Raw genomic sequence first — 14,046 nt, forward strand, 5'->3', positions numbered from 1 at the left:
AGCTTTTCATACGTCATAAACTTTTTTAAAGCTTCCTCTGCTCTGAAATGCTGAGAAGTGAACACAATATTTTTCTGTTTTGTAGTGTTGCTTCGTTTTGTATAATTACCTATGTCTTGCTTAGTAACATGCCAAGATTCAATATTTGGGATTATATGCTGGCAGTTCGACTAATTTAATTTATTTTATCTTCCAGTTTCTTCATGTCATTTTCAGGTGTGTCTAGAGTGCACCTCTTCGGGAGCAGTGTCTGTGTGAGAATGTGATTTCAAACTGTAATTGAAAGTTTTTACATTTAGAATGCTACTAGGGTTTGGGAAGTTGTTTGGATTCTTCTCGTGTATTGATGGATCTGTTTCCACAGTGCTGGTGTTTCTTTAAAGGTACCACAGCTGTCTACTTTCCTGCTTGGTGTTATTTCATATTCAGACACAGAACTCCTTCATTTCAACACAAACATTTCTTTTAAATCATTGCCTCTTCCAGCAAATGATCGTCTCAGATTTTTAGTCCAGGCAGCATCGTACTGGGAGGAGTAAGATTGTTTCCAATCTCACTACTGTCTACATATAAGAAAATTTAAATTGCAACTGGATTCCTTGGAAAGAATTCATACAAGTATGTATAAGGTGTACTACAAGGAGCAGGCAAAGGGGGCTCATCTGGATCTTGGGGAATAAAAGCCCTATTTTGGTGTTTATGAATTGGCAGGAACCTGATAACATTGTAAGTGTATCTAGAAAAAGGTTTAATGTATATAGTCTTCTCCACTAAATTAGTGAAAGTCTCCCATTTTGGGATAGTAAGAGCTTCTATGTCCACTGCATAGTAAGAGGGCTGTGCCCACTGGAGATTCCATTCTGGCTCCTGAGTAATAATCAGAGCACTATGGGGTAACAATGCGCATATATATATATATATATATATGTACACACACGCACACACACACAGAAAAAAAGCAGTGCTTCATCCTGGAAAACAACCTGAATACTTTGAGGCATTGAGAATACTCTGAGCAGAAGGCTTGGAGGTTTAATAAATTTGTTTAATATTCTCTGACTATTTTGCTACAAACGCAGAGCACTTTTAGAAACATTGCTGTGCTGCAATGATTCTCACTGTAGATTCTGAGACCCTGTTGACCAGGTAAGTGGAGCCCCACAGGAGCTCTGCAGGCCTGTACAGCATAAACTGCTGCCTGAATGTTTCTCACAGTTGCTTGAACGCTGTTTTGAGCAGCGTAATTTAAATAGAACTGCAACTCAGATGACCCAAACGTAAACCTGTGCTTGGAAAAACACATTCCATGTGAACGTGTTTTGTACAGGTGCATGGAGTTTGTTTTATAACAATGGCACTATCCTGTTATATTTAACAATCAATAAACCTGATTTCTTTTTCCAGTGATCAGAAGATAACCATGTTCTGTAAAATTCCTATACATTGCACAAGAATTCTCCTGCAGAGTTGAACAGAGGTAGATTCAGAACAACTAGGTGCCTGCAGTACTCTGGAATAAATAGGCAGCAGTGACAAAGGTGTGTGCACAAAATCAGGTCTAATCAAGCTTTTCTTGAGGGTTAGACCCCTCTGGGGTAGGACAAGAGACCCTAAAGTTTAAAACAACTCCCCTCCCCCTAAGAACCCCAAAACCAAGACTGAAAGCCCCAGAAGTCCTAATGGCTATCTCTTTCTGACACATTACAGAAGCATGTCCCTTTTGTTGGTGGTCTGTGATCTATTGGGTACCAACCCCTTCTGTGCAACAATCATGGAAACAATAAACAGGCTATTTCTAAACACTTTGAATCCTTTGTGGCAGTCATCAAATTAAGTGATGTTTCTGGTTTGCCCTTGTGGTATTAAAAAACTTATAGATAATTATGTAGCATTTACATACTACCTATATAGTTAGAAATTACTGTTTGTCTTGTGGGTCATGTGTGCTTAGTATGGTACCTGGTCACTATTTTATTGCTTAAGTGTTAAGAGCATGTTTTTACCTACCCGGTGCGATTGTGTTGTGAATACCCTATAAAGCTTGCTCCAAGAGAAGAAAGGTTAGGTTGTGTGTATCAGAGAAATACAAAACAGACTAAACTGGATTTCGAAAACTGTGTGCGTTCTTTGAGCGGTCTTGCTGACATCTGACAAAAGGCAGCAGTGCAAAGCACATCTTATTGATCTTGCTTGTGAGTTTATTGGAAATATCAGTGCTGAAAATGGTCCAGAAAATGTGGTTTTTCCAGACAATAGAATGCAGACCCAATCTGTAAATGCATTCACAGTGTTTTCTGGACAGGAAGTAATGGATCAGCTGACGCTCTTTTGAATAACTGATTTCTCTGTGCGTTCGTCACTGGTGCCGCTGGTGGTGTATGGATGGCTCTTCTGCCACCTGCACAGTGCCAGACACATTCTTGTTATTTTTAGGGTGCATTTGATTGCTGGGTGCTGCTGTTGGTTCATTTTATGTTTGATTAGACATAGCAGGGGTGACCTACGGAGGTTTTCTAGCACTTTAAAAAACTTTATTGCAAATTTTTTTGAAGTGCTTTTAACAGTTGCTAGTTTTGGTAATATATAAATACCTGAAGGGAGGGTGCAAAGAGGATGGAGCCAGGCTCTTTTCAGTGGTGCCCAGGGACAGGCAGTGGGCACAAACTGAAACACAGGAGGTTCCCTCTGAACATCAGGAATCACTTTTTCACTGTGAGTGTAACCGAGCACTGGCACAGGCTGCCCAGGGAGGTGGTGGAGTTTCCCTCCCCAGAGACAGTCAGAAGCCGCCTCGACACGGTCCTGGCAGCCGGCTCGGGGCGGCCCTGCTTGAGCAGGGGGTTGGACGAGGTGATCTCCAGACCTCCCTTCCCACCTCAGCCGTCCTGGGATTCTGTGGTTGATTGCCTACAGACAAACTGCAGCCTCCGAGGTTCCCACAAAATGATCCAAGCGCTAAAGGAAAGTATGCTTTTCTGTTTTAGCCATGTCTGTTTTCATTCTTAAATTTGTGTTTTTCAGTAAATGGTAATGGTTTAAGCTGCTGGTGGTTAAAAGGCAGGTCCTGCAGAATGGCTGAGTTGCTTGGCAACGAGCGGGAGCAGGGAGGGAGGTGAGGAAGAAAGAGAGGCTTCCGAATATATGAACAGCAGCATCCCCTCTGAAATCACTGGCATGTGAAACAGGAGAGTCTCCTCAAAGACCTACAGCATTTGGGAACATTTCTCGGGGGCATGAGGGAATATTGTAAATACTGGGACATGGAATGAAATTGTGGTTGCCTTTGAATTCTGCTTCTTACAGTCAAAAATATTTATTTCTAAATTCCCCATTCATGAGGTCCCCTTCCCCTCTCTGACTGACAGTACTCCCGGTGTATTCCCTGGTCTAATCCTTGTTCATGGCTCTGCAGCATTGCTGCCAGTTCTTTGGAGTCTGTCAGCGCTGCTGTTTAATTGGGTGGACGAGGTGCTGCGGGGTGCCATGAAGCAGGGGTGCAAGAACAGATACACACGCATGAGCGCGCACAGATACGCATGCAAACACATATGCCCATGCATGTCCTCTTTCCTCTCCGACGTATTCCTCCCTTTCCCGTGTGTACTCTTTCTCTCCCGCTCTGTACTCCTCCTGCCGCCCCCTGCCCTGCAGCTCCTTATGCTTCTGGCAGAAGCAAGAGAACGAGCCTGCGAGTTGAACCTGCTTCCTTTGGGGTTTTTATTGAGTTGTTTAAACTTGTACAGTAGGAAAGATCCCATGGAACTGAACTACGTAGGGACAGGACGCTTCTGCCTTTTCCAGCGAGGGAAAGCCCCTGCAGGCAGCAGGGGCTGCCTTGGAACAGCAAAGTGTCTGCTTTGGAACAGCAATGCAGATTGACCAGAAGCCTCACCTGTGTGTGAGGTCAAGCTGTATTTGTCAAGTTTTTTGATCAAATTAGCAGTGTCACTAAATAAACAACTAATTTCCTTGACAGCTGGTTCTTACTACCAGTCTCCTTCTCTCAGGTGTTTATTTGTTCTTTGCTGTGCTAAAAGCCACTTGCCAGTCCTTACAGTGTAACCAGCTAGAAGTAGACCTATGTAACTTGTGGGTGTTAGGGAAAAAAAAAAAACTGAAGTCAGCAAGAGGTATACAAGAATCTCAGTTTTAAGGGCAGAGAGACAAAAGCTCTTAAAGCCGGGTAGCACTTTTCATCTGCAATTTGATCAGCTTACCCATGTGTCCATAGCATTAGAAAATGTGCACTCAGGAAATGTGGGGAGGAAGAAGCTAAACTGATTACAAGTCTCAGACCATCCTAGTAAGTAATGACATGAGGTGAGAAAGTCCAAAAGTTCATGGAAAACCAGTTGTTTTTACTACAATGAATAGTGACAGACATTTCCATCAGTTTTTATTCTCAGGATAAAGATGGGCAAGGAAAAAGATGGAGTGAGATGATCCTGCTGGGATGAATGTACAGTCTGGGTTGCCTGGATTTTCTCCTTGCTTAGAAAGAATCTAAATGCTACAACTTGAGTCATGAAATTTCCTCATTTGATATTAACTGCTTGGCTGGAATTACAGCAATGACTTAGTGTCACTCCACTTCTGTTATGGGCACGCACAGAGCCATCCTGTACTAGTTATAATAAATTCATTTCCAGTATGCCCAGATAATACTACTTTCCTTCCCTTAATGTCTCATCTTGGCATTGTGAAGTATTGTGGATTCTTCGGAAAAAGTACTATCCTTAAAGATTTGGAAGGTGCCTGTTGCACAATTAGTTCTACCACTAATAAGCAATAAATAATGTGCCCTGAAAAATAAGACCCAGTTTCAGTGCTCTGAGGTAGGAGGACGTTTGCCCCCTCAACCTCAAGCTACATTCCTTTAGAATCTGCAGAAATGTTCTTGCAGAGAAGGTGGCTGAGCCTGTCCTTCGGAGGATGCCACAGGTGCCTCCACTGTGGCACGTGCAGATCCCCCCATTGCCACCAGCCTTGCGAGAGGGGCAGATCGGTTGCCTGATTGTCCTGGTGTGATGCATGTGTTTGATAGTTACAGGTGATTTATTTGGCTCTTTGAATTTCTTACTTGAGACAGCAGATGGTGATGGAAGTCAGCAAGGGAAGACTGGGAGAAGACCCTTCTCCAGGAGAGGACAGATAGCAAAAAGGATACTTTTTGGTAAATCTTTGCCTCCCAAGTACTACTTCGACTCACATCTTGACTGAATTACACTTGTCTCCATAGCAGCAGTAATTGTGCTTCCTACGGAAAAAGGCAGGGGAAAGTCATAATAAGAAGCAGGTCCCAAACACGATGCTTTCTGCTCAGAATCATGTAATGAAAGAGCTGAAGCTTCTTAAGCCAGTAACAGTCACAATCAACCGTTCGAAAGCAAACACCTTCCTTGGTAAGATATAGTTAAAATTTAGGATGTATTTCCTATCCAGTAAACAACAGAGATACATATTTTGCCATAAGATTATCACAGGCGCAGCATTACATTTAAATAATGCTTCTCTTGATGAATACAGTCACTAGCCATAAAATTTCTATTTGTGCCTGAACCTTTCATCCTTAGGCTTCTTGATCTGGAAGTTCCCCACCTCTGTCTTGCAGGGTGCAGTATATAATTAGCTTTTCCCTTGCAAGTAAAGAAGGATTTGGCCCCCCATATTGACTTCTGAATATTTTAGAATATCGAGTGTGTGCCCATGAAGAATCAGAGTGCCATCTCCATGGGAGTTTAATTACTTCTTCCCTGTGTTTTGTTGCTGTTTGTCCCTGCTGCAGATGAGTTTGAATGGTTATTCTGTTAATATTAGACTCACCCTGTGTGGACAGAATTCTTTCTAGTTCCTCATGTGGAGACCTGGAAGTTATTTGTGTGTTCCACACGCATCTTGCTTGTTGAAGTGTTGGACATGGAGTGTTCTGGGTTTGGCTGGGATGGAGTTCATTTTCTTCATGCTTTGTTTGAGATTTGTGACCAAAACAGTGTTGGTAACACACAAATGTTTCAGCTATTGCTGAACAGTGCCTACACAGCATCAAGGCCTTCTCTTTCTGACTCTGTGATAGTGCTTGTTTCCTTGCACCTTTTCTATCTTATATGTATAGATAGAATAGAATAGCAGTAGTACTTAGATGTGCGTGCAGAAATACTTAGTCACAACTGAGGTGCCAACAGAGACTCTCTTGCTGTGCTGTGAAAGGAAAACTGATGAAACGGGGCAGTATGCTGTTCTTTTTTCTTTTCTTCTACAAGGCATGAAGTGGGGCTCATTTGGAATACCAAAGGGTGGCATAGAGAACGATGCAGTGTTTCACTGTTTATTTCCCAAAGGGTGTGAAATGGATGGAGTTTCATCACAAGACTCGGTTCATTAATTAAAGGAGAACTGCCTCATTTTAGAGTGAAAGCCCCAAATGAGGTAGAAAATATGGACATGCATTTGCATGCCCTCCGAAGATGAGTGGTTTTTGGTGGGTTTGTTTTCCATACACATTCCTGGCTTACCCGTCTCTGCACTGTAGGCAAATCTTTGGTGGGAATACTTGCTGCCTCCTGCGTTTCTGCTTGGTAATGATACGTGTTACAGAACTGTAGAATCATAGAATGGTTTGGGTTGGAAGGGAACTTTGAAGGTCATCTAGTCAACCCCCCGGTACTGGGCAAATACCATGCCAAGCTAGATTTTCTTTCTGAAGAAAATATTTACAAATGAGTGCCTGGAAGCCAGGGTGATGAATCACAAGGAGAGAAACACGCAATGCAGTGAGTATCCTGTGCTCCCTGCGACCAGCATGGAAGAAGTATCTGTGCAAGAGTCCATTCCCTAAGTCCTAGCTCAGGTATCAGTACTTGAGAGGGGACTCTGTATCACAACAAGATTAGCCCTAATCTTGTATTAACCCATTTGATCATTTCATGGTACCACTGAATAATTTTTAATTAGTAACAGGCACCCACAGCCCTCAGATAATTTGGCCTGTGTGACCACCTCCCTTACTTGCCCCCCTCCAGCTTCATGAATCCAGTTGCCAGTAATAAACGCTGTAGGCTTTTTCCTTATCTTCAGTTCATTTCAGTTCTGCATCTCTTTGAACTAAATCGTGCTACAACTCTCTAATTAGTGTTAAGCAACCAGTTTTTCTCAGCTGCTTCTCCTGTCAGAAGTGGTATTTTCCAGATAAGTATATCCTCATTTTTCAAAGCCCTCTCCTTGGTTTTTCAGCCTGGATTATACCCCTGTGAAAAGAGCTTTTTCTGCTTGACTAAACAAAGTATTTTCTGAAGTGATTTTCAGGCTTTTGAAGAGAGTCAGCTGCTGAGATGTGAACCCCAGGTAACCTAATAATGAAAATAATCCATGCTACTGCTATACAGCATAGAACAATCAATCTTTATTATCAAGAGAACAGGGCCAAATGCTATAGTTCAGTAGCAAAATGCAACAGGAACAAAAGGTAGATGGACCAGAAGACCAGCATAACATGCAAAAACTTTGTAGGGCCTTGAATTGCTTCCTAGCCTACTGTATTCTTGCCCTTTACTGTGGACTCTCTCTGATGCATGTACTATGATAATGCTACGTGACCCCAGCACCTTTAGTTGAACTTCGTACTTCTCTCTTCCTATGTAAGAAAGGAATGGTAGATCGTGTGCCCACAGCACCTTTAGTGTGGAGGCTGGAAGTAAATTTTGATTGCGAGTTGCACGAGAACTTGCCATAAATTAACATCTAGAGATGGGTTAGCATTTGCTGATTTCTGGTAATCTACAGAAGTGAGATTCTTTTCAGAACTCCAGTACACCAAGTACTACACTTCAAGGGAGTTCCCTCCTTACAGACTAGGAGAATTTTCTGAAATACTTTCTCCCTTTCGTAGTCCACACTTGCTTAGCAGCTGCAGTAGCTCAGATCAAGTGTGCTGTATCTGATCTTTAAACAATTGCAAGGTGCCGTGTTTGTGTTCAACGTGCTAGTTTGAGGCAGGCAAAGCGGTAGACACAGAATCATTGTAATGAATTGAAAGCTGCTTTAATAAATTCAGAAATAAAAGGATTTGATCTTTATTACGCTTCATGAATTTGCCAAGGGACTTGGCTATTAGGGGCTTGATCTACATCTTTCTTGCTGTGTTGGTGTATTGTTAACTGTTAAAATGCTGGCATCTTTCAGGCTACCAGTCCAATGAGTTCACAGGGAAGTGTACGTCGTAAGATCAAGTTGTTACTCTGAATCTTTATGTACCTGCTGAATACTGTCCGATTTAGCTGCTTGCTGAACTGTAGAATGACACAATAAACTGAATTCTTACACACTTTGGATAGCCGAACTTGCAGTCTGCTCACCAAGCCATCTCCAACAGGACTTTTTTCTACTTGCAGTGTATGTCATTGCTTCTAGGTGATGCACTTCGGTTGAGTAGAGGGAATTTCAAGGTGTAACAAAAGCGTTAGAACTTAAAAGTTATTAAAAATGAAGGGTTATGCAAGAAAGGAGATAGTACATCAAATAGTACTAGGTTCTTGCCAAAGTAATTTGAAAAAGACACTTTAAAAGTTTTTTTTCATTGAGTTGTAAGATTGACGTCTAATATCAGATATGTCTTAATAACACACAGCTTTCTTCTATGTTAGTCAACATCTTTAGGAGAAAAGGAAGAGGTATTTGGCACAATATACTGGACTGTCAGATCCACAATCTGAATTTTAAAAATACCAGTAAATCAGGGAAAGGAAAAAACCCCACGTACTGGCGTAGCCGGTCATTTTGCTGGATGGCTTTGTGCCAACCAGCCAAAGTGCTGACCATTATTCACTCATAAATATTGGAAAGAATAACGTATGTTTTTTCCGTATTGATATATGTTTGGAAGAGAAGATTCTGTTCCCTGGGAGCTCCTGTCACAGCGTCCAGAAGTCTGGACCATTCACTCAGAGTGGATTCATAATACTGTTTCTTACGGAGAGGAGATGTCAGTAACCTGTGACAGGCTCTACGAATGGGTCATCATCCTGTGTGGGAAATGACGGCACGTGGCTCTCCAGACACCAGCAGTATTTTGAGCCAGGGATGCTGGGGAGAGGAGCTGATGGTTACTTTTCAGCCATTTCACCTTTAATGAACGGAGAGGCATTTAACTTTGATGGACCAACATTATCTTCTACTTTGTATTTGTATTGTTACACAGCTTGTCCACTGATTCCGACTGAACTTTACGAAGCAGCATTAGCACTTGAATTTTCTTGGGTTTGCTGATTGCTTGAGAAAATGAATTGGTTTGCTTTGAAATGGACATGAGGATTCCCTTCTCATGATGGAGGAGATGGAAGCTGCCAGCATAAGAGGATGGTTTGAGCATTTACGGGCAATTGAATCACTACATACCGAGTGGCTTCCAACCTGGGAAGAGAAACTGGGACCTTAAAAACAAAACCAAAAATCATACTGCATTTTCTTTAATCTTAAATAATTCAGATAACTCTCTGACTTTGAAAGAGTGAATAATGTTTGCCATTTCCTTCAGATGGCAGGCATTTATACTGCCTTTATTCTGGATATTTTCTATGGCTTTGAAAATAGTGCCAACATTATTTCTTTTTCAACAGCAGAAAAAAAAGAAGTTTAAATATAGCAGAAATGCCAATCACTGGAGTAAGAATTAAGATTAGGACAGGTGTATACGCACAGCTCCTGCTTTGCTTCCTGTTAATTATCTTTACTCAGGAAGAATTTCAAAAACCTCCTATTGATCATGTCAAAACAACACATTTTGCAATCTGTCCGTGAATTAAATTAAGCTTCTTTCTGACAGCATCGTGGTAAATGGCATTGTCTGCTTCTGAGCATTTATTTTCTTTACTCAAGTACCGACTTTGCCATTTACAGAACTCTTCAGAACTGTCAATGCTAGTTTTTAAAGTTATAGAAATCAATGAGTTTCAGGGCACACTGGCTCTACTCTTAGTATAACAGAAGGGCACAGCTCTGATGAGTAAAACTAGATGGAGTTCCTTTTCTGCGCTGCCACACCCATTCCTTTCTGTCCCTACTGCTTTTCAAAGCTTTATTTTTCACTTGCATCTTCTTGGAGATTTAATTTATAGCATGCTGCCACAAGTACTGTCCGTAATCCGGATGAAGGTGTGTGAACAGAAACACAGAACTGGGAGCAGGTGTTTGAGGGCAGTGCGGGACAAGGTGGGAACTACTTAAGGTGGCTTTGCGACCGAGGCTGATGTGTTCTGGAACTGTTGCCTGAGCTTTGTCTTCCTTCCAGAATACCTGCAGTCATTGCGGAAGGGATGCAGCCTCTGACCACAGCGGGTCTGAGTTGAAGCACCCCGTATGAGTTAGCTGCTCTTGCCTCCATGTGATCCGAGGCACATCATCCTGCAGGACTGAGGAACTGCAGTGAAAAGCAGCTGACTGTTGTATTTCCAAGGGACCTAGCAGTGAACATTTGTTGATCTACGTTTTGCCATTCAATTTATCATTTACCTCTGAGATGCTGCACTTTTGGTCACTCATCATAGCGATGAAAACGATGACTCTGCACCACTTCAATAATACAAAACCCAGTTACATCGTGTTGTGTTCATGTATTAAGGATTTTTAACTCTCCTGAGACTCTCTGTTCATTTTTTAGAGAATTGTCTCAGGACAGTACGAAGAGCTCAGGCTAAAGCTTTGCAATTTTAGCGTGACCTGCTTCTCAGAGACAGCCAGAATGCTTAAGCTGCCCAGCTTGACCTTCTATTTGCAGCATTGTTATCAGTGAGGAAAGCACAGCGGAACTGCAACCACAATGTAAAGCTGAAACCACACACATATTCCAGTAATGAACTTCTGGTTAAATTTCTTGAACAAGCAAATGAGAGATAAGATGCTGCATCTCTCCGGGGTTCTGCCTAGAGTCTTCTGTCCCTCATGAGGAGCATGTGTGCACTTACGGCATTTCACCTGTGACCTCCGTGCTGCCATCCCAGGTCGCTGGAGGCACTGATTGACTGAGGACCTGGAGGAGGGTCAGCCTCTTAGATCAGAGACGAGTCACACGCGATCCAGTGAAGCAAATGAATGGGACAGTGACATGGACCACCTTCTCTGTGATCCTCTCCCAGGAACAAATAGCTCCCTGGTTTTTTGCAGGACTTGGCCACTTTCTTGGAAGAATACTAATGAGAGAGTAAAACATTGGGTTGCAGATTTCAGCAAGTGGGATTTTTTTGGTGACCCACTTTAACAGTAATTTCTACAAGAAGTTTATTCTGCTTCATTTACTGGGGAAAGAAAAGACAGAGCAGATTTCTCTTTGGCTAGAGAAAAATTTACATTTCAGTAAAATAAATAATGCTATTACCAGGCAGAAAAGCCAGAGCTGCTTAGAGTCAAATCAGATCTTATATCCTACAGCAGAATGTTGGTAAGAATGCACTTCATGGACCACGCTTTGAATCCTGCATCTTTTTTATCCAGATAAAACAAAGCTCAGTACTGAGAAATTGTCTGGATTGTTTTCAATCTAACAAGTTTTAGAGGTCCTGTACAACAGCAGCATGCTGTAACAGTAGTATATAGGAGTTCAAGAACTTTCTCAATTTGATGGATATGAAAGATGTGTTAAGAATTTTGCTTCTGGCCCCAGTGAATTCTGCACAGGTGCTGGGATTGGTATGCTCCTTTGGTTTTCTTCTACTGTAACAATCCAAATGCTTCAGCAACATGGAGGGAAAGTTGTGATTTCCCTCAATCCATGCGAGAGAATCCAGGATGAGTGGAAGAAACAGATGCATCGAATAGGAAGTTACATGGGAAAATGGAGTTTCATCCTAGTTTGTTTATCCCTTTCCCCCGATGTGAGCTCAGAGAACAGGACAGGCTCTTCTCCCCAGAATATCCCTGCTGTCCACTCCATAGGTCACATTTTACACCGTGTTGCAAACACCACAACACAGGGTGATGTTGGTCTTGTCATTGCTTTGTCTGTTCAGCGCTAACACATGGTGGGATTTCTAGCTTTTCTGTTGATCTCAGCCTTTCGAGTATTGCCTCAAACTATTTCCAAGAACTGAAACGCTCTTTCCTCTGGTGAACCCCGAGCTTTTGCATTGTGGAGCACCATGAGTAAACCACGTTCTGGACTGCTTTAAACGACCCTCTTGGATGCTGCTCTGGGAAGACAATGTACCCGTGAGGGAGAACAGTGCTATTTTGCTTCTTTTACCTGTACGAGACTGGGAGGCGGAGGGGCTCGACATCACAGGGGTGCTGCTAGTGGAAGAAGCCAAATCTCTTGAGCTAGGTTGTGTCTGCAATTTTTATTTGTGGCAAAGAAATCGGAAGAGTAGAAGCCCGCTGGCTTTGCTGACTAATCCAACACCCTGCGTTTTCCCCCTTTAGAACACGAAGGTGTAGGTGAGCCCACGCTACCAAACCGGGGCTGCAAGTGCACGCCGTCCTGCCCTCTCCGTCTGCCCGAAGCTTGGCCGCGAGGGAGCGAGGCGGCACCGACCCTCCTTCCCGCGCGTCTCTGTTCCTAAATCCCCCCGCTTCGCACCTCTGCAGCCCCGGGCGTCCCACCCGAGCCGGGTCGGAGCCGTGGAGGGGAGGCGCGGCGCCGCGCAGGCTGCGGGGCCGCGGCGGTGCCCGGGCTGCGGCGGCGGGCAGGGGCCCTGGGCGCTCGCGGCGGGGCGGGCGCGGGCGGCGGGCGGCGCCCCCGCCTTTGTGCGCCGCGGCCGCCTGCCGGCCCGGAGGCCCGCGCGCGTCTCGGCCTGCGGCGGCCTCGGCTCCCGGGGCGGGGCGGGGCGGGGCGCGCGGGGGGCGGGGCGGGGGCAGCGGCAGGACCCGGGGGCTCCCGGCGGCGCGGCGGGCTCTGCCGGCGCCCGCGCCCCTCTCTGCCTCCGTGCGCGGCGGGGCGGCGCTGGGTCTCGCCGCACACTCGGCGCGGGGCGGCCGCGCACGATGCGCCCGGGAGCTGCGGCTCCCTGCGGGCCGCGGGCGTGAGGCGGTGCTGGCGCTGGCGGGGCGCGGCGGAGCGCAGCGGCGGAGCTGGCCGCCGCCGGCTGAGGAGAGCCCCGCTCCTATGGCCCGCGCGGCGGGGCCGGCTCCTCTCCCGCGGGCGCGGCGGGACGCGGCGCCGGCCTCGCGGCGGGGCCGGGCAGCATGACCGCGGGCTGCGGCCCCGCTGCGCTCGCCGCCGGCCCCCAAGCGCGACCTTGATGCTCCGCGTCCCCGCTCTACAAATATGATGAAATGGCAGCCCCGGAAGAAGGTGGGTGACGAGGCGGGGCAGGGCCCGCGGCCGGCTCCCCGGGGGGGGGGGCTGCCTCGGCGGGCCGCGGGCGGAGCGGCGGGGCCGGGCCCGGGCCCGGTTCCCGTTCCGGGGCCGGCCGGGCCGCGCTCCCCCGTCCCCCGCCCCGGCCGACGCGGGAGGCGTCGCGAACTTTTCTTTTCCCTCCGGCGGTTGTCGCGCCCCGCCCCGCCCGGGACGCCGAGGGGAAGCGGCCGCGGGGCGCGGCGCCCGGGCCGGGCCGGCTCCGCCGAGGGGCCCGAGCCGGGCCGCGGGGCCGCCGTGCCCTGCTCTCAGCCCCGGTGCCCCTCGCGGGGCGCGGGCGGTGGAGGGCAGCCGGTGTGGTTTTCGGGCCGTTTCCTAATATGGCTGCTTGGCTGGAGCAGCGTTTGCAGGGCTCGGTCAGCGGCGGTGTCCGCGGTGCGTGCCGTGCCGTGCCGTGCCGGGGGAGGAGAGGCCGCCCTGGTCGGACGCCGCCTCGCCTCTGTCCGGCGGCGGCCTCAGCTTGTCCGTGCGGCGGGCGCTGGCTGCCGGCTGGGCCGGGGCGCGACGTCCGTGCGATGAGTCCGGTGGTTCGGCGCCTGGCAGGACGTTCTTCTTCCAGCACGCTTGGCAGTGCTTTTTATTGACATTCTTTTAAGGGAAAATCGAGCAAACTGAATGTGCTGTGCCGCCCCTCCTCAGCAGTGACCCTTTGCTCCTGGCAGCTGTGGACTATTATACTTTTTATTTTCCTTTTTTTTTATTTTTTT

General features: G+C 46.4%; 1 protein-coding gene across 2 annotated transcripts in view; it reads left to right on the plus strand.

Annotated features, from left to right (window-relative positions):
* TTC28 (tetratricopeptide repeat domain 28) overlaps positions 1-14,046 on the plus strand; it is a 206,718-nt gene that overhangs the window by 52,006 nt on the left and 140,666 nt on the right. Inside the window, exon 1 of one of the 2 annotated variants that reach the window (XM_072880118.1) lies at positions 12,847-13,276. The exons of the other annotated variant lie outside the window; for it this stretch is intronic. Coding sequence (XP_072736219.1) covers positions 13,250-13,276 — 27 coding nt within the window. The 5' untranslated portion in view covers positions 12,847-13,249. Of the gene's footprint in view, positions 1-12,846; positions 13,277-14,046 lie in introns of those variants that run through there. 2 annotated transcript variants of the gene reach the window in all.

The sequence above is a fragment of the Ciconia boyciana genome, chromosome 15 (assembly GCF_034638445.1).
Source record: "Ciconia boyciana chromosome 15, ASM3463844v1, whole genome shotgun sequence".
NCBI classification, from domain to species: Eukaryota; Metazoa; Chordata; class Aves; order Ciconiiformes; family Ciconiidae; genus Ciconia; species Ciconia boyciana.